Here is a 27,114-nt window from a genome sequence, read left to right as displayed (position 1 = left end):
CAGACAACCTACAGAGAGAAAGAAGGTCTGAAATTTTAATAATGTTTACCCTTTTGTGATTTAATTAAATAATTTTCAGTTGTGGGCAAATTCATTCCTTTAATGTATCAGTAACTAAAGTGCAGTATTTCCTCATTTTTAAGTCACTTTGGATAAAAAACATCTGCTTAATGAATAGATATAAACATAAATGTAAACTTTTTGACTCCTTTCTCCATTTATTTTGGGGTACCAGCTTAGGACTCCCACCATAACCTTAACCCCACTGCACCAGTGATCACTTGCATTTTTTCCTAATGATGAATGTTAGTCTAATAATGTTTAAATCAAATAAAATCAAATATTTATATTGTCCCACATTGTGTACACAGGTGTACTGATGGTGAAATTCATAGGTGCCAGTCTCTGTAACAAGGCAGTATAAACAACATGACGTATGTACAATTGACAACATACATTAAATTACAATAACACACAGTATACACAAGAAATAGACAGTATACACAGGCAGTCTATAGGTTTAAACTGAATGCAGTTGCAGTAATCACAGTAGTCACAGTAATAGTCAGTATTATTCACAGTAATAACACAGTGAGGTAAATGTTGATGTTGTTATACAGAGCAGTTGATGCATTGTAATGTTTAGTGCAAATAGCTTGTCAGAGTGCTGAAGAACAAGTATTTAGACCAGTGTTTACAGTAAAATACTGTTTGTTAATATCTTACAAAATCCACAAAAATATTCAAAACAATAAAATAAACAAAATTAAAATTAAGTCAAAAAATTAAAACAATGAAACATTAATACACTCAAAATTTTTAATTAAGTCTCTTATGTGCACCAAGGCTGCATTTATGTGCTCAAAAATACAGTAAAACTACATTAATATTGTGAAGCAGTATTATAAATAACTCTTTTTTTTATTGCAGTATATCATAAAATGTAATTGACTGCTTTGATCAAAGCTGAATTTTCAGCATCATTACTCCAGTCTTCAGTGTCACATGATCCTTCACGAATCATTCCACTAAATTACTGCAAGAGTTGTAACCTGTAGCGGAAGAACAGCTTCTAAATATTATTAACCCGTCGTTATCTTTAGGTCATGTCCTCATATTAAGAACCACAATTAGATCCTAATGAACTGGCAAATCACAGACCCATTTCAAATCTTCCATTTATGGCTAAAATTTGTGAAAAAGTTCTGTCTGCTCAATTGTACTCCTTCTTGAAAAAATGTATCTATATGAAGAATTTCAGTCAGGTTTCAGGCCCCACCATAGCACAGAAACTGCACTTGTTAAAATTACAAATGACTTGCTTCTTGCATCAGACCAAGGCTGGATCTCATTGATAGTTTTACTTGATCGAAGTGCTGCGTTCGACACTATAGATCATGACATACTCATAGATCGATTACAAAACTTTACAGGTATTCAAGGTCAGGCTTTAAAGGTGCCATAGAATGCATTTATACAATAATTTAATTGTTCTCTGATGTCCTCAGAGTGTGTATATGAAGTTTTATCTCAAAATACCACACAGATCATTTTTTATAGCTTGTTGAAATTGCCACTTTTAGGGTATGAGCCAAAACGCGCTGTTTATGTGTATGTCCCCTTTAAATGAAAATGAGCTGATGCTCCCACCTCCCTTCTCAGAAGAGTGCGGCGATTCAAAACCTCATGCTCACGGGCATACCGGTGTTACAGTTTAACTGGTGGTGACTGTGTTACTGATCCTCACATTGCTTCCAAACGTAATTTTTATCTATCACATTCCTATTCACGATCCTTTTGGTAGTGTCACGGCGCGGTAAAGAGCACCGTGGAAGAAACAGGGTCTTGGGTCCAAATGCAGGGAAATTATCACTTTAATAAGAACAAAAAGGCCAACACGGCAAAAACAAAACAGAAACAAATCACAGGGACGAGAGCAGAAGCAGCCGACATGCAAAACACGAATACCCATACACAATAAACAATTAACAATTACTGCAGAGGTGGGTGAGACAAAACTATATAGTCCGTGACAATAGGCACCAGGCACCAGTTTTTTATGAGTGAGTGGGTGAAACAGGTGTGCAGAGTGAACCAGGTGTGTAAAGTGAAGGTAATGAGTCCGGGAGAATGGAAGTGGCGCCCTCTGGTGGTGAGGAGGAGGAACGCCGGGTACGGACTCATGACAGGTAGCACGTAAAGGCAGCATTTGTGAAAACAGGCAGAGACAATGGTAGCTTTAGCAACATTAGCCTTACTGAGAACCAAGAAGTTCTTTTGAAAAACAAAATATGATGCGTGAGGCTTACTTTGTCTGGAGTCTGGATGTTTCCTCACAAAGCATTGGTATCGATCCCTCTTTAAGAAGCAATCTTTGCACATCTCCAGCGCTGAACTGACCCTCGTTTGTGAGGCAGCCCAGTGTAAAATGTTAGCACAAACGTATAGGACTTTTCTGTTTTTTTTCCGGAACATTTCCTTTCAAAAATGAAATGTAACCACCGTGTCCTCAGTGGTCTATGGAGACTCCTATGTTCATTGGTGCATCCCAACACACAACACTTTTAATGGCTCTTTGGGGACTTTCACTGAGTATGATGTCATAGTCTGGGACTGCTCATTTGGAGAGACTGTTTATGATTTTTTTTTTTTATTATAAAACAATGAATGAGTGGATTTTTACCATTATAGGCTGGTTGTTTTCACACACTGTGGCCACACAACTGTGTTTAAACACCTTATAAAAGTGATTTTTGCATTCTATGGCACCTTTGAGATGGTTTAGATCCTACCTGTCCAATCGCTACCACTTCTCAATTAATCACCAGTAAAGTATGGAGTGCCACAAGTATCTGTCCTAGGTCCTCTGCTATTTTCAATATACATGTACCCCTTGGTAATATTATTAGAAAATACGGAATTTGTTTCCATTGTTATGCTGATGATACTCAACTAAATATCTCAACAAGACCAGATTAAACTTCTAAATTATCTAAGCTAAGAGTGTATTAAAAATGTAAAAGATGACCTAAAATTGTCTCCGACTGAATTCGGATAAGACAGAGATTTACTTATTGGACCAAAGAACAGTACACAGAATCTCTTGGATTACAATTTGCAACTAGATGGACATACTGTTACTTCCTCTCAGTGGGGGACGAAGTACACAAATCAAGTACTAGTAAAAGTACAGATACGTATAATAAAATAATACTCCAGTAAAAGTAAAAGTACTCCTTTTTCAATTTTACTCGAGTGAAAGTACAAAAGTACTTGATTTTTTATGTACTTAAGTAAAAAAGTACTGATAGATAGATTTATTTTGCAATTTTATATAGGCTACATAATTAAATTTTATATTAGCATTAGTGGTGGGCCGTTATCGGCGTTAACGTGCTGCGTTAACGTGAGACTCTTATCGGGCGATAAAAAAAATATTGCCGTTAATCTATACTCAATGTTGGGTTGGGAGCTGGGTCTATACTACACAAGCTATGATGACTTTCACCGTGATAGTTTAGCGCGGATGTATACCTAGACGAATTGCACTGTAGGGGGTGAGAACGAGTCTTCGAACCTGTGTGTATGCCTACTGTGAAATTACCAAGCTTCCCAAAAAAAACCTCGACAAGACTCACGCTTGTTTCACACATACTCCATCTGCAGTGCTTATGCAGTCCGTGTGCGTTACGTATGTGGTGCAGAAGCAGCACGGACTCATTGTGCTTTCTCACAGGACGTGTTTGCAGTCCGCTACTGAGCCGCAGCTGTTTAGTCCACAAACACAACATTTTTTCATCATTCTATATTTCAAACCATGTAAAAAAAATAATAATAATTGTGACTCTTATCACAGAACAGTAACAATCTTTCATAATCATAGACTTAAACTTAATAAATATATTTTTTTATTCATCCATTGACTTCTAGGTTTGTATAATAAGCTGCTCAAGCAAGCGGCAAAACATTTAAACACAATAATTAGCCTACTTTTCTTATTGTGTTATCGCAAATATTTAAAATTAAAGCACCACTGACAGAAACAGTCGATTCTCGTGCCTTTTGCATTTAAATCTTTATTACAAGCAATCGCATGGTTCTTAATGAACTTTGTTTCTCTGCTTCCATAAAAGTGCATAGGCCTATATCATGTTGCCTCGTTTATCTAAAGGTGCTCTTTTTCTTGTTTTAAACCTAGCCAAAAACCCATGTGTTACGTGTGAAACACAGTAGGCTTTAATTAGTATCCCTTACCAAAAAGTAGTATACTTCAAGTATATTTTATTAAGTATACTTAAGTATAGTTCAAGTATATTTAGACTTTTTGTAAGTATAAGTCAAGTATACTTAAATGTCATTTTAAGTATATTTCTGAGAAGTACATAAAGCCCATTTCTGAGAAGTACATAAAAAGTAAACTAAAAGCATACTTTCCTATTTTTAGTTTAAAAGAAGTATACTAATAGCACACTTGAATAAACTTCTTTTTCGTAAGGGATAGCCTACATTTATTGTGAAATTACTGCATTTCCGTGTCAATCCATGTTAATTTTTACCACGAACAATGTGCTGTCATTTTAATTCAGCGCATGCAGCACAGCAAAAATAGACTCGGTAGGTAAACGATCGCTGCACTGCTGCAGACGCACAGCTCCTGGAACGCACTACGCACTGACGGACCACAACCGCGTGAACACTGGAATCCATTAACATGGGTGCGTAAAAAAAAAAAATGCAATGCATACGCACTGCAGACGGAGTATGTGTGAAACAGGCGTAAGGTTGTTTGCAACTTGTGCAATGCGGAATTAGTTTACTGTAGGAGTTCTTCCAGTCTCAAGTACCACCTAAACGCAAAGCCTCCCTTAGCTAATGCGGAAGATGCCGGGCCAACCAATGTAGCACAGGGGAAGAGTCGTTGTCAAACTACTATGTTTGAGTGCAGCACAGCTCTATCAGTACTAACAAGTAGCCTACATCTTATTGAACATAATTTGAATGCCTTCGGCAGAATTCAAATGAGCCATTTTAATCTAGATTAATCTAGATTAATTCCAAGATTACAGTGAGATTAATCTAGAATAAAATAAATTAATCTATACCCACCACTAATTAGCACATATATTTTTTTTATAATCTTACCGCTCAAAATACCTAGAATTTTCTCAAAATAACCACTATATGGACTCAAAATATATTTTTGTTGTTGATATGGACTACGCTGACAAGATTGATGTAGTAATGTTCACTGTGAAGCTTACACTGTGATGTACCTGAGAGAAAACAGATTTGTGACCCTGGACCACAAAACCAGTCATAAAGGTCAATTTTTTTTTGAAATTGAGATTTATAAATCATCTGAAAACTGAATAAATAAGCTGTTAGGGAAAGGATGATATTTGGCCGAGATACAACTATTTGAAAATCTGGAATCTGAAGGTGCAAAAAAATCAAAACATTGAGAAAATCACCTTTAAAGTTATCCAAATGAAGTTCTTAGCAATACATATTACTAATCAAAAATTAAGTTTTGATATATTTACGGTAGGAAATTTACAAAATATCTTTATGGAACAGAATCTTTACTTAATATCCTAATCATTTTTGCCATAAAAGAAAAATTGATTATTTTAACACATACAATGTATTTTTGGCTTTTGCTACAAATATACCACAGCTACTTAAGGCTCGTTTTGTGCTCCAGGGACACATCTGACCATCAGATTTTAACCAGTAAAAAAAAAAAAAGTGTTTTAAAATTAGTTGTTTTGCAAAACATCACAGTTACATATGACATGAGAATAAGGCCTGAAGTTAGGAAGAACATTTTAAGGAAAAAATAATAATATTTTCATAATGATTTTTTTCTTCTCAAACCTTGTCTGTGAAAAACACCCCTGGGCAAATGCCCCCAGAGGGCATCACTTCCCACTTTGATAATTACTGTAGTTACCATGTTCTGAACATCACAGCCTTTCTTTTTCCCCCAGATGTAATCTATCTAGGTGGTTGAATAAAAATATTTGGACTTTATTTTTAAAAATTACCTCAACTTAGCACCAGCTAGCTTGTTAGCTAGACAGTTAGCATCAGCTACCAATATTTAGTTATTTTCAGTATGGTTATGAATAAACATTCATATGTCTACTTGGTTAATTCAAACAATATAAACATTTATACTGTTGATAAACAATATAAAAACGGAAGTCACAGGGCTAAATGCGTAGCATTTTAGTAGAACTGTTAATGTTATGGCAGCAGGAATTTAAACGTCAAGTCAAGTCATCTTTATTTATATAGCGCTTTAAACAAAAAAATTGCGTCAAAGCAACTGAACAACATTAATTAGGAAAACAGTGGGTCAATAATGCAAAAATGTGCATTAGTTATTTTATTTAATGTGTTATTTTAATATTTTGGGGGGTTTTTTGACCTAAGAGGCACTGATGCTGATGTGTTTGCATTCAAGCATTTCAGTGGGCTTAAATAGATCACCCATTTACAGCAGATTTAGTTCGCAAACAAATGACAGGTTTGACCTAAATATGATTTTCAGTTACAATAATTAATCCTAAAATTCGACATTAGTAACTTACTTTTAGCAGCATCAGATGCACATGCGCTCACAAGATCTCCCGGTTCTTCTTACTTTTGAATTCAGTTCACTGGAGACTCACACTAAACGGTCATTTGAATCAGTGTCATTCTAATTCATGAATGAATCGCTTGGTGGGGGGGGGGGGGGGGGGGGGGGTATGTTTTATTCATTCTAATTCATGAATGAATCGCTTGGTGTGATTTGTGAATGGTTCATTTAAAATAATCAGTTCGTTCTTGAATCAGACACCGCTTCTGCGTGTCAGAGCACGTGATATATTATAAGGAGTAATGATATGTTTTATGAAATTTAGTGAAGTAAAAAGTACGATCTTACGCTTTTGGAATGTAGTGAAGTAAAAGTTACTAAAAATAAAACTACTACAGTAAAGTACAGATACTTGAAAAATTTACTTAAGTACAGTAACGAAGTAAAGCTACTCTGTTACTGACCACCACTGCTTCCTCTACAGTCAAAAATCTGGGTGTTATATTAGACAGCACTTTAGTCTTTTGAAAATCATATTTCCCATGTTACAAAAACAGCATTCTTCCATCTTAGAAACATTGTCAAGGTACGAAATGTTACTTGTTTCTGATGCAGAAAAGCTAGTACATGCATTCATGACCGCTAGACTGGAGTATTGTAATGCACTGCTAGCTGGTTGTCCTGCATCTTCAAAAAAACAAGCTACAGGTGGTCCAAAATGCAGTGGCTCGAGTCCTTACCAGGTCAAGAAAATATGATCATATTACCCCATTTTTTTACGGTCTCTGGACTGGCTACCTATTAAGTTCCGTATCAGTTAAAAAATATTTTTACTTACCTACAAGGCCCTTAATGGCTCCTGCGTACGTAACTAGCCTTCTACCACGCTACAATCCATCATGCTCCCTAAGGTCACAAAACTCTGCTATCCTAGGTACTACCAAAAGTCCAGAGTCCACTAAAGGAGGTAGAGCTTTTTCGCATTTGGCTCCCAAACTCTGGAACAGCCTTCCTGATAATGTTCAGGGTTCAGATAAACTCTCTCTGTTTAAAACTAGATTAAAGACAAATCTCTTTGGCCAAGCATTCAAATAATGCATCTCATAATTTTGTACTGGAGTTACATCTGATATCTGTTATATCTGATATCTTTTATATCTTAGCCTGTGTTGAACAAATCATTTTTGCTTGGTTGTAACAGCAGCTACGGGAATGACATCCCAAGGTAACTAGGATTTACACAAGCTTCAGTCTAGATCCAGCCCTTACAAAGACCTGAGCTGACCGAACACCTGAGAAGAGATGAAGCAAACCCCTCAGATGACTTCAGATGATGCCAACACTGAAACAACATTAACACTAGAAGTCCCAGAGATTTGTAACCCTCCTTTAGCCAAGTGGATGCTAACTGGCTAGTCTTTTGGCTATCATTAGCATCAATTCATGTGTAAATATGGTCATTACCTGAGCAATCTGCAGGGGGGTTGGAGGTGTGTGTGTGAATGGTTGCTGGTGGCTTGTTTGTATGTGTGAGGGAGGGAGGATTGCTAAAAGCAGAGAACTTGATTGACCTCCTCTCCAAGAAAAGAAAATGCAGAGAAGACTCACCACTCGGCAGGCCTTGGAAATGATCCTGAGTGAAGTAAACCCTTGTGACTCAGATGGAGAAGACAGAACTTCAGCCGGATTCGGACTCAGATCTGTCTGATCTGTCTTCAGGTTAAGTTTCATTTCATATTATTTCCTATTTCATTTCAAACCAGTAAGTGGAAAACACCAAAAAAGCAGAGTGGAGTGACATAAATATTTACTCTGCCTTTTTTGTATTGTCCACTTTTTTGTTTGTACTACTTAGCAGACATTCACTGCCATCTGAAGTGCAAAACATTATTAGTTGTTTCTTTGCTTTAGTTGTATCTTTTTATTTAGGAAGATATTTCAGAAATTATTCCGATACAGAGAAGGAGATACTGGAATTATTATTAGTATCTATGCATGCATTTGTGATATCATTTGACTTTTCCATTGCTCACAATTTGAATTTGTTCACACTGCAGATGAGGAGACTGCTCCTCAACCAAAAAAAGAGAGCCCGTTTGGGGACTGACCTGACAGAGACAGCGAAAGATGGCACAGTGTGGCGTGAAGAACAGGTGGGGACGCGTCTCCCTTTCACCCCAATCAAAGCGTACGCTGCAGATGGAGAGCCAACGGCTAAGGCCAGGAAAAGTATCTCGAGTCGCCTTCAGAGCTTCCTGTGTTTCATCACTCTTGACATGCTTCATACCATTCAAGAATGGACTATTCAACATGCACAGGAAACGGAGCATGTTCATTGGTTCATGGCCCTCCCTGAACTAATGGCATTTATTGCAATTGTCATCTTGCGGGGGCTTACCAAGGTTCCATCACTACGTGACTGCTGGTCAGCAAACCTGGGAAACCCACATATCATTGGAACAATGTCACGAAACCGCTTCCAAGACATCATGCGACACCTACGCTTTGATGACAGGTCCACCCGGAGTGATCGAGCAAAGACTGATAAGTTTGCTGCAATTTCCAGTGTGTGGGGATCATTTGTCACCAATTGCATCACGTCCTACAACCCTGGTCTACATATCACCGTTGATGAACAGCTTTTCCCGTCAAAGACTCGCTGCTGTTTCCTGCAGTATATTGCAACTAAACCTGACAAATTTGGGATCAAGTTTTGGGTGGCTTGCGACCTAAAATCCAAGTACATTTGTAATGTCCTCCCATATCTTGGCAAGGACCCTAGTCGTCCCAGTGGAAAGAGACTGTCTGAAAATGTAGTGATGAGGCTGATGGAACCATTCCTAGACAAGGGCAGAAATGTTACCACGGACAATTTCTTCACATCGCTGTCACTTGCGCATAAACTTCTTAGCCGGAAAACCACCATCCTCGGCACAGTCAACAAGATTCCCCGGGAAATCCCTCAATCCACTAGACACACAGATCGCAATGAATTCACCACTCAGGTAAGTTGCAGGTCTTTTGTGGTTCTATGTTTATGTGTTTCTAATTTTTAGAATCAACACCGCCAAGTGTGTCATTGTGTCATTGTGTGTAAAAGTGCTATGAAAATAACAATTTATCTTATTTATTAGGTGTTTTCAACCACTGCTGCTACGCTGACGGCGTATGCGCCCAAACGGAAGAAGACCATCTACATTCTTAGCAGCATGCACAGCGTGATTCAGACTGATAATACCACCAAAAGGAAGCCAAACACTGTCACCCTTTACAACACCACAAAGTGCGGCGTGGATGTGATGGACCAGATGGTGCGGGAGTACACTGTCCGCACAGGGACACAGCGCTGGCCAGTTGCCGTGTTCTATAACATGATTGACATGGCAGCACTGAATGCACATGTGCTGTATCAAGCATGCACCGGAAGGCAGGAAAGACGGGTGGACTTCCTGGTGGAGCTTGCAAGAGAGTTGGCTAACTCTCATATGTGTGCGAAGAAGGCAAAAAAAGAACAATTGCTTCGGACACAACCCTCCACACCTAGCCCTGGAAAAAGAGCCATGTGTCAGGTCAAACACCAATGCAAGAACAATCATGCCACTGTGCAATGTGTTCACTGCTACAGATACACATGTGGTAAATGCAGACGGGAGATACCATGGCAGTGCCAGGATTGTGAGTGATTGCTGGAATGTACTCACTCACTTTTTAATATTATTTGTAAATATGTGTACAAATGGTTGGTTTCTTTATTTTATTTTGTACTGTTTTTATCAATAAATCTCAGCAACAAAGGAAAAAAAAAACATGTGTGTTGATTTCTCCCTAAGATGGCAAAGTGAAACACAAGTTTCCTTGAAGTGGCTCAGCTTGGCCCCACATTGTTTACATAACAAAAGCAACTGTTCACAGCTGATTAAGGATATTAGCCTTAAGCCTTCCAGCCCATCGGCTGTCCTGCGGGTTTTATAGGTAGAAAAGCCAAATGGCTGCTCTCTGGGACTTCTAGTGTTAACTACCAAACTTTGCTACAAGTTTGATTGCAACATATAATCATTGCTGTTAATAGTGTTAATTGTCTGTTTGATTACATCTTTGAATTTGAAATGAATTTTACCGTATATTTCTGCCATATGTACATCAATTTGACAGTCACCACTGACAAGCTACTACTAAATATATTGTAGAAACTTAATTTTCTGTAAAGCTGCATTGCAACGATTTGTATTGTGAAAAGCGCTATACAAATAAACTTGAAATTAATCCTAACATGCTGATTTGCAGCTCAAGAAACATTTGAGATTATTAGCAGTGTTGAAAACAGTTGTGTGGCTTGAACCATGATACACTACCATTCAAATTTACATTTAATCATTTAGCAGACGTTTTTATCCAAGGCGACTTACAAATGAGAACAATAGAAGCAATCAGATCAACAAGTGTCAGTTAGTCTAGTACAGAACACGCAGCCAGGTTTTTTTTTTTTTAAGAATGATAGACATGAAAAAGAAAAGGTAAGTACTAGTATTAATTGGTGAAGTGCTGGCAAAAAAAGATGAGCCTTTAGATGTTTTTTGAAAATGAGTAAAGAATCAGCTGTTCGATTTGAGATCAGGAGGTCATTCCACCAGCAGGGCGCAGTCCAGGAAAAGGTCCGTGAGAGTGATGTTGAACCTCTTTGGGATGGCACCACAAGGCGTCGTTCACTTGAAGAGCGCAAACTTCTGGAGGGCGCATAAGACTGAACTAATGAGCTTAGGTATGTTGGTGCCGTGCCAGTGGTCGTCTTGTAGGCAAGCATCAGTACCTTGAATTTGATGCGAGCGGCTACTGGTAGCCAGTGTAACCTGATGAGGAGAGGAGTAATGTGAGCTGTTTTTGACTCATTGAAGACAACCTTCGCTGCTGCATTCTGGATCAGTTGCAGAGGCTTGATAGTACATGCAGGAAGGCCTGCCAGGAGACCATTACAATAGTCCAGTCTGGAAAGAACAAGAGCTTGGACAAGAAGTTGGGTGGCTTGCTCTGACAGGAAGGGTCTAATCTTCCTAATGTTGTATAAGGCAAATCTGCAGGACCGGGTCATTGTAGCAATATGGTCTGTGAAGCTTAACGGATGATCCATCACAACTCCTAGGTTTCTGGCTGTCCTAGAAGGAGTTATGGTTGACGAACCCAGCTGTATAGAGAAGTTGTGATGAAACGATGGGTTAGCTGGAACCACCAGCAGTTCAGTCTTAGTAAGGTTAAGCTGAAGGTGATGGTCATTCATCCAGCTAGAAATGTCACTCAGACAGGCTGAAATGCGAGCAACTACCCCAGTAGCAAGTGACTTAGAAACTTCACCCCTCCAAGACACCCTGAAGGATCTATCAGAAAGGTAGGACTTGAACCACTGGAGTGCGGTTCCAGAGATGCCCATCTTTCTGAGGGTGGACAGGAGAATCTGGTGATTAACAGTGTCAAAAGCAGCAGACAGGTCCAGCAAAATGAGTACTGAGGATTTTGAAGCTGCTCTTGCCAGTCGCAGGGCTTCAGTAACCGAGAGCAGGGCAGTCTCAGTTGAGTGGCCGCTTTTGAAGCCAGATTGGTTGCTGTCCAGGAGGTTGTTCTGTACAAGAAACATAGAGAGCTGGTTGAACACAGCTCGTTCAAGTGTCTTTGCAATGAATGGAAGAAGGGATACCGGTCTGTAGTTTTCTAGAAGTGCTGGATTTAGAGATGGTTTCTTCAGCAGTGGGCTTACCCGAGCCTGCTTAAATGCTGAGGGAAATGTTCCAGAGTGAAGAGAGGAGTTGATAATGTAAGGAGGTGAGTGGGGATTGGATCAAGTGGGCAAGTAGTAGGATGACTGGACAGGATAAGTTTGGAAACGTCCGTCTCTGAGAGTGGAGAGAAGGAGGAGAAAGAGTGTGTATTAGTCGTTATGAAGTTATCCTCAGTCTGCGGTGAGGAGAATTGGTCACTGATGGTTCTTGTCTTATTTGTGAAGAAAACTGCAAAGTCGTCAGCTGTAAGAGTCGATGGAGGAGGAGATGGAGGCGGATCAAGAAGAAGAGAAAGTTTTGAAGAGTGTCCGAGGGTCACAACAGTTAATTTTGTTGTGGAAGTATGATGTTTTAGCAGTGAAGACATTTGCAGAGAAGGAAGAGAGGAGAGACTGATACACACTGAGGTCAGTAGAGTTTCTTGATTTATGCCATTTCCTCTCTGCAGCCCTGAGTTTAGAGCGATGTTCACAGAAAACATCGGACAGCCAGGGGGCAGATGGGGTGCTGCGTGCTGGTCTAGACAACAGTTGGCAAAAGTTGTCCAAGCAAGAGGTTAGAGTGGAGCAAATAGAGTGGATGTTGAAGTCACCAAGCAGTACCAGAGGAGTACCATCTTCAGGATAGTTTGATAGCAGCACGTCCAACTCCTCCAAGAAGTTTCCCAATTGACCTGGGGGACTATAAATGACCACAAAGTGGATTTTAACAGGGTGGGTTACAGTAATAGGACGTGATTCAAATGAACCGTTAGGTGATGGTTGAAGATCAAATTTCCAATCTTTCGATATAAGGAGACCAGTACCTCCACCCCTCCCAGTCGTACGAGGGGTGTGGGAACAAGTGAAATTAGTGGAGAGGGCTGCGGGAGTGGCAGTGTCTTCAGGTTTGATCCAAGTCTCAGTCAGTGCCATGAGGCTGAGACCGGAATGAGCAGCAATAGAAGAAATGAAGTCTGCTTTGTTAACAGCGGACTGGCAGTTCCAGAGACCAACTGGAATAGAGAGCGTAGTAGTAGAGGTCAGAGGAACAGGCCGTAGATTTGTCGGGCAGGCCTTCCTTCGACGTACATAGCGTGATCTCCGAGTGTTAGTAATGATAGTAGAGATCTGAAAGCACATAGTGAGTACAAGTGACCGAAATAAGCAGTTGAGAACAAGCTATAAAAAAAGAAAAGAAAGGGGCAAATAGCAATACTCAAGTGCCTTGTCGGTGTCCTTGCACGGAGGAGTCACGCAGGTAGAGTCGATGGTCTTTACACTCGTCGGTCTTCACACGAGGAGGCTTCACACAAGGGCTGCCGCGGTGACACCTACCCACTTATATATTTGCCTGATTACCTGTGATTGAAGTCAGCTGGACATGCCTCCCTATTTAGCAGTCCCGTGATAGGCAAACGCAAAACCAAGCGCCACTTCAGCACGTATTTACCAGGGTAAGACACACAGTAAATAAACAACGTTTTCCCTAGCAACGACGATCACGCAGTAGTCTAATGAGAAAACGAGGCAAAACACTTACAAACTGCTGTCCTTATCTGTTGCTCAACTGTTTCTTCTGACAAGTGCTTCCAAAACAGCTCGTTAAGTACTTTCACTGGCTATGGTCACGCCTCCCTATTTAGCAGACCGAAACTGGCCAGTCCCGTGATAGGCAAACGCAAAACCAAGCGCCACTTCAGCACGTATTTGGTGTGTGTGTGCTTTAAATGGAAATGAATGCTTTTATTCAAAAAGCACTATATCAAATCAAAAATAAATATTCTCTGTTTATGTAATTTGTATGAAACCAAAATGAGGTACATTCTTTCCCATCTGAGCTCATTATCTGTAATGTGGTAACATCCACGTGCAGGGAAGCCTATTCATATGGTAAACATCTACGTGAGACACGCAAACATGCAATTGCTCTGTCATCTCTATAAATAAAGCACCAAGATGCATCTACTTTTTATCGTTTTTTTAGAAGAAGACTCAAAATGAGCTGGAATTTACTTGAGACTTTTCAGACTTTTTGTTACATTTCATCTAGTTATTCCACAAAACAAGAATGTGAATTTTATGTCCTATAATATAATATATGATATGTCATACAATATAAAAGTAATATGAAAGTTTACACTCAAGCATGACAAATGTAACAGTCAAAGAATGTGAAAGACTTGAAGAAACTCAGACACTCTGATCTTGTGAGATACGGACAATACAATACGGACAATATTAACATACAGACATCTGTTTCTACATTTCACTGAGAGAAGATACGGGAAAATTCCTTTACATTTGTTTATTTGGTACTGGTACAATGGTCTTAATATTACAAGAAGTAGACTAAAAGGCAATACAGTTCCTAAGGGTTAGAGATATTTTGCTCACTGTAGAGAGTGAGTCATTTTCCAGTGCAAACTCTCCACGTCTAGGACTTGATCAATGCAAATTACAATTGTTAGTTCCTGTCTCTGTTTGGAGGATTTTTTTCTTGGACTGAGTACTATACTGAGTACTAGACACAAACCAGACGATTTTCAAATCTTAAACATTTTTCAAACCATGCACAGACATGAAGACCGTTTCAACCGATTTTTAGCCTTATAATCATCTGAACGCACACACTAGACAATTCGAGTAGTCCACGAGACCACACACTTGTCAAATGTAGGAACAATTTCACAGTGACACGTGATCTCATGGACACTCATGAGCTCAAACATGACTAGAGAAGAAAAACAAATAGAGGACAATATTGTCAGCTGGCTCTCCTGGTGTGTGTTCTGTTTTACAGTGAAAAACAAAGTATAGAAAAGAATGTGGGTGATGTTCTCTCTTTCATGGCATGTTTCTGGCTGCCAAGTTTCAGCTATAGAAGCACGAAACATCCGGTAGGTGACGCTTGCTTCCTATCATTGGCTATCACGGGTATCACGTCAGAGGCAAACTCGATCAAGAGTCATAAACTAAACGTTTGATATTTACGATTTGAGTTTGGCGACGCTCCGTCTCGATCGGGAGCAGTTAAATAATCGTAAAGACACCACACAACAGAGGATTTTCTGGACAAAAAATCATTTGCGACAAGCCTCAAATCAGGCCACACCCCCTGATCATCCAGGGATGCAAATCAGCTTAACATTGGCCTTAAAATTGTCTAGTGTGCGGCCAGCTTAAATGATTGTTGTAAGAAGGTCAGGGCGCTTCTGTAGCCAGATGAGCCCACAGTATGGAATGTGTCCACACACTCCATGCTATGTATTTTCCTGAAGTTGAGCAAAAGCCAGGGCAAGACAATGGAGTGCTTTGAAAACAAAAACTAAAACCTTAAAATCAACTCTGAATTTAACAGTTTACCAATGAAGTGAAGCTAACATGGGGTAATATGCGCAGTCTTTTTTTGTCCCTGTTAAAACGCTGGTTTTATGCTGGTTTATTCCAGCATAAAGTGCATTTGTTACAGACCCGTCTGTTCCCCAGCCTGTTTTTCCCGTGTTTTTCCCATGGACTCCATTACACACAATCCTTCACGCTCCCTCACCTGTCCCTCGTCATCAATTACCCTCACCTTCCAGCGATCTCTTCATCACCAGGTCATTATATATATACTTTCTATGTTCTCCCCAATATTGTCTGGTCTTTCTATGTGTAGTGGCATATGGTTTATCTCATGTTTGAATCTCATTGACTAAATTAAACCATCCAAGACATTCAACTCTCTACAATAACAGAGAGGCAGTAGAGAGGGTAAACAGTTTTAAATTCCTGGGTCTCACTGTGTCGGAGGATATGTCCTGGGGCAATAACATCACCTTAGCTGTAGGGAAGGAAGCTGAAAAGAGCCAAACTGCCCCAGAGGTTCATGATAAACTTCTACAATTGTGCAATCCATAGTGTGCTGACTTATGGGCTGCTAGTGTGGTTCTCCAGCTGCACTGTAGCTGAACAGCAGATAATTCAGAGGGTGGTGAAAACTGCTGGTAAAATCTACAGGACTGTTCTCCCGGAGGTTTCTACTGTGTACACCTCTCGCTGCCTGCGTAGGACACGTTACATCATAAAAGACTGGTTTCATCCAGCACACAGTTTGTTCCACCTGTTGCCCTCTGGTAGGAGGTACAGGTCCATTCAAGCCAGGACCACTAGAATGGCCAACAGCCTCTATCCCCAGGCAGTCAGACTCCTGAATAAACACTGTTCCCATCTCCCCTACCCATTCACTTAATTTGTATCCATTATGCACCATTCTTCAACACTTACATTAACAGTGAACTGGACTTTGCATTGCTGCAGCACACACAACAATACACATCTTTCTGGTTACTACTGTCTATCTATCCTATACACTGTATTCCTTACTAATGACGTATTGTCCTGTTGACATACTCCTATGTCAGTGTCATTCCTACACATTTGCACTTACGAAATTTGCACTGTCGATCGATGCTCTAATGTAATTCCGTTGTTCTATAGCAATGACAATAAATTATTATTATGTTTGAATCTTTGTTTTGTTAATAGATCTTCTATTATTGAAGCTCTCCTTGTCTCTGGTCTGTAGCAAGTTGTGACAGCGTTAAAGTAATCAAGCCTGGTTGAAATAAATGCATGAATAACAACCTCCAAATCACTGTAACTAAGAATGTTTTTAAACTTGCGAAGCTCCTTAAGCAGCAAAAAACTGGCTCTGACTACAGAATTGATGTCAAATTTTAGCTCAGAATCAAGAATAACTCCCATGTTTTTAACTTTTTCATGAAAGTTTTCCTGAAAGGGGCCCAGAGTAGGGCTTAAAATATTTCAAAGGTGTGGAGGGCCAAACAAAATAACTTAAGAGTTTTTCTGATTTAATTGAAGTAAATAATTTTCCATCCAATTCTTTACGTCCTCTAAACAAGCCAGCAAAAAGGACACTGAATCAGAACCTGCTTTTAGGGGGACATAAAGCAGAATATCATCTGCATAAATGTGGTATGAAATCTCTTGCTAAAGTTCAGACTGGCGAGTTTGTCACTGTGAGATCTGCGTTAAACGGCCAACATGAGACACTCTGTATAACAGGGCGAACGAGACACACAGATCCAGATGCAAGCTTTTTATTAAAAGACGTTGTCACAAACACAGGCAGGGTCGAAACACCACTGAACAAGTATGGCATGAGCAAAACACAAGAGCATTCCAGTAAACAGGCGTGGATTCACGGTGAACAATATCCAACAGGGCAAGGCAAAGAGAGAGATAATCCAGGTACACAGCAATAATCCAGACAGGGGCAAACAGAGTCCGAAACAGCAAGACAGGTAATCCGAAAACACAGGCAAGAATCTGAACACAGGAAAACAGGCAAGGTGAAACTATGACTAAACTAGGAAAAAATAAGAACTGGCTCCATAGAGTAGCTATCGCTGGATGAGTGATAAACGCTAAACAATACTAGAGACTAAACAGAAATACGGAATGGCTCGGTAAAGCAGCTAGTACTAGGAGGTTGGAAAATACAGAACAATACTCAGCGATTTGAGCAGGATCTGAGTGGGTGTTATATAGTGTGTGTAATAGCTTTCAGGTGAGCGTGTGATTGGTCACAGCTGTGTGCAATCAGTGCAATGGATAATGGGAAATGCAGTCCAGGGAGATGTGTAACAGTCTGTGTGGTGTGAGAGTCAATGTAATGGGAGAGTGACCTCTGGTGGCAATCAGCCGGAAGGCCACGGACCAGATTCACAGTGAGTGACACAGATTCCTAATGATTCCTAATGAGTAAATATAAAGTAAAGGGTTAACTAGAATAATTAAGTGTCAGAATAATAATAATTGGACATAAATGGACAAACAACCAACCTGCATGACAACCTAAATTTGAGGTCATAATAAAATGGTGTCGGATTAAAATTTAGATGAAATTAAATTATTTGCACACTGAAAAGACCGAAGATACAGGAAACCTTCAGCCCCCATTGGATACCTTTGTTGGGCCAATTGGGTTGACCTTACAAATGTTTAGATGACCGTTTACTGTGAAATACTGTGTTCGTGAAAATCTGCTTATTGATGAGTAATTACTGCTAAATTCTGAAAAAAAAACAGGTGTTAATTATAGGACCTAAAAACTTTGCATGTAATATCCTAGAACACGGTCTAAGACTTGATGGGCTGCTCTGTCAATTCTTTGTCATCAGTTAGGAACCTAGGTGTGCTATTTGATAACAATCTTTCCTTAGAAAGCCACGGTTCTAGCATTTGTAAAACTGCATTTTTCCATTTCAAAAATATATCTACTGTAAATTACGACCTATGCTCTCAATGTCAAATGCAGAAATGTTAATCTATGCGTTTATGACCTCAAGAGTAGATTATTGTAATGCTTTATTGTGTGGTTGTTCTGCACTCTTAATAAACAGACTCCAGCTGGTCCAAAATGCAGCAGCTAGAGTTCTTACTAGAACCAGGAAGTATAACCACATTAGCCCGGTTCTGTCAACACTGCACTGGCTACCTATTAAACAGGATATTTAGGTTGCAGTAATTAGGTCAACCAGAACCAAGAACACTTCCCATAACACCCGTTGTACTTGCTACATCATTAGAAGAATGGCATCTACGTTAATATTAGTCTGTTTCTCTCTTATTCTGAGGTCACCGTAGCCACCAGATCCAGTCTGTATCCAGATCAGATGGTCACTGCAGTCACCCGGATCCAGTACGTATCCACCCCAGATGGTGGATCAGCACCTAGAGATGACCTCTACAGCCCTGAAAGTCAGCGGAGACCAGGACAACTAGATGAGCTCCAGATACAGATAGTATCAGATGGCCACCGGGACAAGACCACAGGAACCAGTTGAGTCCTCAGCACAATGTGACTTTGCTGCAGCCTGGAATTGAACTGCTGGTTTAGCTGTTTTTTTCTCCATTCTGTCACCGATGGAGTTTTGGTTCCTTGCCGCTGTCGCCTCTGGGTTGCTTAGTTGGAGACACTTCATTTCCAGCTATATTATTGACTTGATTGCACAGATACTATTTAAACTGAACTGAGCTGGATGATGACATCACTGAATTCAATGATAAACTGCCTTTAACTGAAAAATTTGTGTTTACTATTGTCATGTTGCATTATTGACACACTATTTTCAAAAGTAGACGTTTATAATGGGCCAACCAACAATAATGTACAGTCGTGGCCAAAAGTTTTGAGAATTACATAAATATTGGAAATTGGAAAAAGTTGCTGCTTAAGTTTTTATAATAACAATTTGCATATACTCCAGAATGTTATGAAGAGTGATCAGATGAATTGCATAGTCCTTCTTTGCCATGAAAATTAACTTAATCCCAAAAAAACCTGTCCACTGCACTTGCTGTCATTAAAGGACCTGCTGAGATCATTTCAGTAATCAACTTGTTAACTCAGGTGAGAATGTTGACTAGCACAAGGCTGGAGATCATTATGTCAGGCTGATTGGGTTAGAATGGCAGACTTGACATGTTAAAAGGAGGGTGATGCTTGAAATCATTGTTCTTCCATTGTTAACCATGGTGACCTGCAAAGAAACGCATGCAGCCATCATTGCGTTGCATAAAAAATGGCTTCACAGGCAAGGATATTGTGGCTACTAAGATTGCACCTAAATCAACAATTTATAGGTTCATCAAGAACTTCATGGAAAGAGGTTCAATTCTTGTAAAGAAGGCTTCAGGGTGTCCAAGAAAGTCCAGCAAGCGCCAGGATCGTCTCCTAAAGAGGATTCAGCTGCGGGATCGGAGTGCCACCAGTGCAGAGCTTGCTCAGGAATGGCAGCAGGCAGTTGTGAGCGCATCTGCACGCACAGTGAGGCGAAGACTTTTGGAAGATGGCCTGGTGTCAAGAAGGGTAGCAAAGAAGCCCCTTCTCTCCAAAAAAACATCAGGGACAGATTGATCTTCTGCAGAAAGTATAGTGAATGGACTGCTGAGGACTGGGGCAAAGTCATATTCTCCTATGAAGCCCCTTTTCCGATTGTTTGGGGCATCTGGAAAAAGGCTTGTCTGGAGAAGAAAAGGTGAGCGCTACCATCAGTCCTGTGTCATGCCAACAGTAAAGCATCCTGACACCATTCATGTGTGGGGTTGCTTCTCATCCAAGGGAGTGGGCTCACTCACAATTCTGCCAAAAACACAGCCATGAATAAAGAATGATACCAAAACACCCTCCAACAGCAAATTCTTCCAACAACCCAACAACAGTTTGGTGAAGAACAATGCATTTTCCAGCACGATGGAGCACCGTGCCATAAGGCAAAAGTGATAACTAAGTGGCTCCGGGACCAGAATGTTGAAATTTTGGGTCCATGGCCTGGAAACTCCCCAGATCTTAATCCCATTAAGAACTTGTGGTCAATCCTCAAGAGGCGGGTGGACAAACAAAAACACACTAATTCTGACAAACTCCAAGAAGTTATTATGAAAGAATGGGTTGCTATCAGTCAGGATTTGGCCCAGAAGTTGATTGAGAGCATGCCTAGTCGAATTGCAGAGGTCCTGAAAAAGAAGGGCCAACACTGCAAATACTGACTCTTTGCATAAATGTCATGTAATTGTCGATAAAAGCCTTTGAAACGTATGAAGTGCTTGTAATTATATTTCAGTACATCACAGAAACAACTGAAACAAAGATCTAAAAGCAGTTTAGCAGCAAACTTTTTGAAAACTAATATTTATGTAATTCTCAAAACCTTTGGCCACGACTGTAGTTTCTAAGATATGTTGTTTATATACTGTGTGAAAACACATACAAAAGCATATGTGCATGTATGACAATACAAAATCATATTTTTTTCCATTATGAATGGTCAATATTAGTATTATTGATTGCTAATATAGTTACTCCTGAAATCAGCATGCTTACATTTTTTTGCTTTGTTTATGCAACGATCAGATACCAGAAAACTGGACCACAAATAAGACTAAATAAAACTCTCCCATGAGTCTCTATAAATTGTTTTGCTCTGAGAATACTTTACCAACTCAGTGCCACAACACAAATGCCCAGACTGACTGGACAATTGCAAAGGGTCACAAAGACAAATGTGACACATCAGCCAGCTGTACTTCTACATCGGACTGATATTCTACAGAAAACATGGTTATGGTGAGCTCCATCACTGAATACTGATGGCGGGGCAGTTTTTTCTTCAGTGGATGGCAAAAGAAGCAGCAAATCCCTAATGGGTAGAAGAGTTGGACTTGTAACCCAAAGGTTGCAAGTTCGAGTCTCGGTATAGGCAGGGATTGCATTTGTTATTAGACTTCCCTCTCATAATCTAATGGCTGGATTCTACAATTTTTTTTAATGTTTCAGACATTCAAATACTTTATATAAATGCATATTTGTTGATTGACAGTGGAATATGATAAAGTACTGTGGCATTTGCTTTTCTATTAGACAGTATTGTATAAGTCAGTATAGTACGGAACAGTGAGATTGGGCACTCTTGGGCATCTGCATTCAGATACTGGGTTTCTCAGTGCTGTCAAAATAGTACTGTTGATGCTTACTGGCTGAACAAATAAAACTTATTGGCAAATGTTTAATGCCAAAAAAGAAGTCAAATATCAATTGATATAGCATCCTGGTGATTTATTAAAAGAAAAATATAAAATATTATTATATATTTTGGTGAGCTATACCAAGACTTAGGAACAGAAACCTTGTTTTGAGATCCACCTATCAGAACAATCCCTACATCAATGCCTATGATCCAGGATTCAAGACTTGTTCCTTTTTATATAACATAACAACAACAATTCAAATCTGTCATCCAATATCACATATCATGCCAATTTATGATTTAATGTATGCAATTATTTAATTTTTTTAATATATTTTACTTATTTATATCATCCCAGACCAGGCACTGGTCAGATTAGACCCGTCATGGCCTGCAGGTTCTATTTTTGATGTTTGGATTTCTAGAAAATAGTCTCCAAAGGGGATCACAATTCAAATGATGTGTTAGTAAATCTTTCTGAATGCAATTTAATGTTAACACTAGGAGCAATGGTGAGGTTAAGCAGTTGTGATCACAAAGAACTTAATGTAATGTGCTAAATGCTTAAAAAAAGCAAAGTAGTCTAAACATCCAAAGTATCAGCATTCAAACAAATTTTAAACAAATATTACTACTACAAACCTCAGTCTCTCCAGCTGACAATTTGGACTTTTCAATCCATCAGAGAGTAGCTTCACTCCTGAATCCTGCAAGTCATTGTTATTCAGGTCCAGATCTCTCAGGACACAGTTTGGAGACTGTAGAGCTGATGACAAACTCTCACAACACTGACCAGTAAAATTGCAGCCTGCAAGTCTATAAGACAAAATATAAATGAAAGTAGTAATTACCTCATAGTTGTCACAGGTAGATAGGGATAAAGCACACAGCAAAGGGGTAATCCAAAATAGAGTCTTTAATAGATAATTCCCAGAGAAACACTGGAGAACACAGGAGACAACTACCACCAAACAACATAAACGCAAGACAAAGGAACAAAGGAAAACACAGGACTTATAAACACAGGAGACGTAATCAGTGAGAACAGAAACAGGTGTGGAGCAATAGGTAACTAAGGGAACAGATTAACTGGGAACACAGAAAATGAACCAGAACAGATACAGAACTCAGCATAACAACAGTCATAGCCAAGCACTAAACTGGCACAAATACCATAGTATTGTAAGTATTATTTAACAAAGTGCAAAATATCAGTGTGCCTTAACTGCAGTGAAATTTAGGTTTTTATGTGAATGTTTAAGGAATTACCACTTACAAAGCTTTTGTGCTGTTGATCACAGCTGGTACCAGTCTTCTTTTTCCCTCATCTGATGTGTTGTATTTCTTGAGGTCCAGCTCTTCCAGTGGCTCCTCTGACATCTGAAGAATGAAGGCGATTGTTGAGCAGTAAGCAGGAGAGAGTTTCTCTGAGAGTTTGTCTGATTTCACAAACTCCAGAATCTCTCTGGACAGAGTCTGATCTTTCATTTCTAGCAGACAAAGGAACAGATTGATGGATCTTTCGGTGGAGAGTCCATGTCCATCTTTGATCTTCTCTTTAATGATCTCTGTGGTTCTTCTGATGCTCACTGAGCTGTTCTCACTGGGTGTGAGTAGATCCTTTAAGAGTCTCTGATTGGACTCCAGTGAGATACCCAGCAGGAACCGCAAGAACAGATCCAGCTGTCCATTTTTGTTCATTACAGCCTTATCAGCTATTCTTTCATGGAGATTTTCCAGTGAATCAAAACATGCTTCTGTTGTGCTGTTTATGTGGTAGTAAAACACATAGAAAGCAGCAAGAAACTCCTGAACGCTCAGATGAATGAAGCTGTAGACTTTCCTCTGATGAATCACAGATTCCTGCTTAAAGATCTCAGTGCAAATCCCAGAATACAGTGAGGCATCAGTGACGTCAATGCTGCTATCAATCAGATCCTCTTCATAGAACATCATATTGCCCTTCATCAGCTGTTTGAAAGCCACTTCAGCAAGTTTCACAATCACTTCTCTGTTGGACTGCAGGAGTTTCTCTGGATTTCTCTCTTCATACTTCTGGTTCCTCATGTTGATCTGAATCAGCAGGAAGTGGATGTACATTTCAGTCAGAGTTTGAGGGATTTCTACACTCAGATCTTCTTCCAGGAGCTTCTGAAGCACAGTGGATGAGATCCAGCAGAAGCTGGGGATGTGGCACATGATGTGGAGGCTTCTTGCCCTTCTGATGTGTGAGATGATTCTGCTGGCTTGATGCTGATCACTGATTCTCTTCCTAAAATATTCCTCCTTCTGAGGCTCAGTAAATCCCTGAATTTCTGTCAGACGGTTGATGTATTTGGAGGGGATCTGATTAGCTGCTGCTGGTCTGGAGGTGATCCAGATGAGAGCAGAGGGAAGCAGCTCTCCTTTCATGAGCTTTGACATCAGCACACCAACTGATGAAGTCTCAGTCACATTACAAATTTTCTGAGCATCTGAAAACATCATTGTGATTCTGCTTCCATCCAGACCATCAAAGATGAACACAACTTTACACTCCTCATAAATCTGTGAGTCCAGATCTTGAAGTTCAGGATGAAAGTCCAGCAGAAGTCTGTGAAGACTGTACTGATGATCTCGGATCAAGTTCAGCTCTCGAAATGGAAGCACAAACATGAAATCTACATCCTGATTGGCTTTTCCCTCTGCCCAGTCCAGAATGAACTTCTGCACAGAGACAGTTTTTCCGATTCCAGCAATGCCTTTAGTAAGAACAGTCTTGATTTGGTCTTTCTCCTCACATTCTGGTTCAGGTGAGGCTTTAAAGATGTCATTGCAATCGATTGGAGTGTCTTGTGAGTGTTGTGTTCTGGCTGCTTTCTCCATCTGTAAAACCTCATGTTCTTCGTTCACTCGTTCACTCTCTCCCTCTATGATGTAGAGCTGTGTGTAGATCATGTTCATGAGTGTTTCATTTTCTTGGAGTTTGTTTCCCTCAAATAATCTCTCATATTTGATCTTTATGCTGGTTTTGTGCTGGTCTTTGACTCTCTGTAGGTCGGCAGTCTTCATTGTGTGTGTCTGCAGGACTGCTTCAGTTCTTTCTTGCCTGATGTGGATCTGATAGTGGGATGTAGAGGATGGCACATATCTGATCAGCGCACATATCTCCCTCCTGCTGAAATTAATAAGAAAACAGCTGCAAATGACAGTGATTACAATGACTGCCGAAGACAATCAGTTACATGATTAACGGATATGATTTTGTAACCCCTGTGCAGTACCTATGCTGCATATTTTGTAGCACATTTAGTGTTATTTCATTGAATTTCTTAAATTATTATTCATCTGAGATTACTACAGTAAATTAGAAAGTAAATGCTTATGCTAATGGTTGGTCAGAGGTCACTGCATCATTGAATTCATCACTGTTTCTCTACACAGACACACAACTGGGTATGTTGGGTATATCCTGCCAAACATGATTTATGTCCCCTGATGATACTGATCTGGTATTCATTCAAGATCAAGGAACAGTGAAGGGTCAGGAAAGAGATTTGTGTGTGTATGTGTGTGTGTATGTTGCTGGAATGCACAATAAGCCATTTGTATAAAAGAATCTGACAAATGCAAAAAATATCTAGTGTCATACCTTGGGTCAGAGGTTACTGTTGCCTCACTGAGTGCAGTGGGATCCATCATAGATGCATTACTCTTCACAGACACGCCACTGGGTTCCAGAGATTCTGATCTTAGTCTCTTCAAAAACATGCTGATAGTGACAATGGACAAAACAGCATATTAGTCTTGTCTGCTGTCAATTTTCTGATCTCAAGCACTGATTCCTGTCTTAATGTATAATAATAATAAATTTGATTTGTAATGTGCCTTTCTTACACTCAAGGCACTACAACAGTATAAAACAACAATAAAATAAACAACAATACTCCATAATAACAATCACAATGACAACACAATAACAAACAATGGCAACAACATCTGTAAGATTATAACTTAAAACCTTCACTTAAGAGAAATTTTTTGAGTAATTCAGCTTCCGGCTTCGCTACCGTTCGGACATTCTAGCTTACTGCTCTGCGCTTTGCTTCTTATTTATGTACTTTTCTCTGATTTGTCTAAGATTTTTACTTCAGCAGATCAGCACAGTGCTCAAACAACAGATTTTTGGCACAAACACTAAAACAAAAAACTCTTTGGGACTGGAATAATACTACAAAAAGAAGACTTTGTCTCCCACTGCCAGCAGCTTACATTCCGGAGATGGGAAAAGAACTGCCTACATTCAAACAGAACAGAGAGAAAATGCCTCCTGTTGGATCTACTTGTTGCATGAACTGCTGCAAACTTCTACAAAGGATGCTCTTTCTTCTGAAACAAAGTTACTTGCTGGACTTCCAAAACAGGCGGAACACTCAGCAGACCGTCGTCATGGACCCTCTCAGCATACAGCCGGTGAGTCCCATGAATCTTCTGAATCTCAACAGTTTATACCATGTGTAGAGGGACAAGCCGAAACTGATCGCCACACTAATCGATGGCACAAACAAGGAGCGAGACCCAAAGGAACATGAGACATCAGATTGTCACGAGTTTCTCGTATTGCTGCCGTAACATCCTCTACCCCAGATTCAACTATGACAAGACTTGTGAATACTGGTATTCTACCACCCCTATACATCTTGAGAACAGATTTGAAGCATTAATGAATGCGGGTGAGGAATCCCCAAATGTGATTAAACATGGATCGGATCGGCCAGCAGCTAACACCGCTACTAACAGGCGCTCAAGGTCGAGCAGACAGCGGCATTCAGCTCAAAGCGCAGCTGAGCCCAGGACTCTGATAGTGGGTGACTCTATTATCAGAAACATTAGTAGCAGAAATACAACAACATGCTGCCTTCCCCAAGCAAAGGTCTCTGATGTGAACAAGGAACAAATATGTTTTCACGGTTGCTTGGGCTGAACACATGGCTACAAAGATCTTGCAATATAAAAGGAGTAAATTTCATCGACAACTTCAATCTTTTCTGGGGCCATAGACAACTGTTTAAACTGGATGGCCTCCACCCAAACAAACTTGGTGCTAGAGTGCTTAAGGACAATATCTACTTCTCCCTCCACCATCCTTCAGCAGAATGTGTCAGTCCATTCAGCACACACACACTAGGTCCGAGTCATTATGTGGTTGACATATCCCACAAGGACACTAATAACACCATGCAGCCCCAAACAAGCACTGCTGATGG

The 27,114-nt window shown here is 39.9% G+C and overlaps 2 protein-coding genes across 3 annotated transcripts; one reads left to right on the top strand and one right to left on the bottom strand.

Moving 5' to 3' along the window:
• Nucleotides 1-8,144: 8,144 nt before the first annotated feature.
• Nucleotides 8,145-10,346, top strand: LOC109109573 (piggyBac transposable element-derived protein 3-like). Of its 2 annotated transcripts, XM_042714052.1 has the most exons (3): nucleotides 8,145-8,305; nucleotides 8,644-9,591; nucleotides 9,721-10,346. In XM_042714052.1, exons 2-3 carry the CDS (start codon nucleotides 8,644-8,646, stop codon nucleotides 10,267-10,269), a joined length of 1,497 nt encoding a protein of 498 aa, XP_042569986.1. In that variant the 5' UTR covers nucleotides 8,145-8,305; the 3' UTR covers nucleotides 10,270-10,346. The 2 variants fall into 2 exon arrangements, with proteins under 2 accessions (XP_042569986.1, XP_042569985.1); XM_042714051.1 differs by having other exon boundaries at nucleotides 8,146-9,591.
• A 10,990-nt stretch (nucleotides 10,347-21,336) lies between these two features.
• Nucleotides 21,337-23,950, bottom strand: LOC122135443 (protein NLRC3-like; the record flags this gene model as incomplete). The annotated part of the gene is made up of 3 exons (XM_042714887.1): nucleotides 21,337-21,370; nucleotides 22,511-22,684; nucleotides 23,145-23,950. Coding segments are annotated over 3 exons (1,014 nt in total), but the record flags the coding sequence as incomplete, so codon positions are not given.
• Between the last annotated feature and the right edge of the window lie 3,164 nt (nucleotides 23,951-27,114).

This window comes from Cyprinus carpio, chromosome A24 (genome assembly GCF_018340385.1).
Source record: "Cyprinus carpio isolate SPL01 chromosome A24, ASM1834038v1, whole genome shotgun sequence".
Classification (NCBI taxonomy): Eukaryota; Metazoa; Chordata; class Actinopteri; order Cypriniformes; family Cyprinidae; genus Cyprinus; species Cyprinus carpio.
This window is presented reverse-complemented; position numbering and strand designations above follow the sequence as displayed.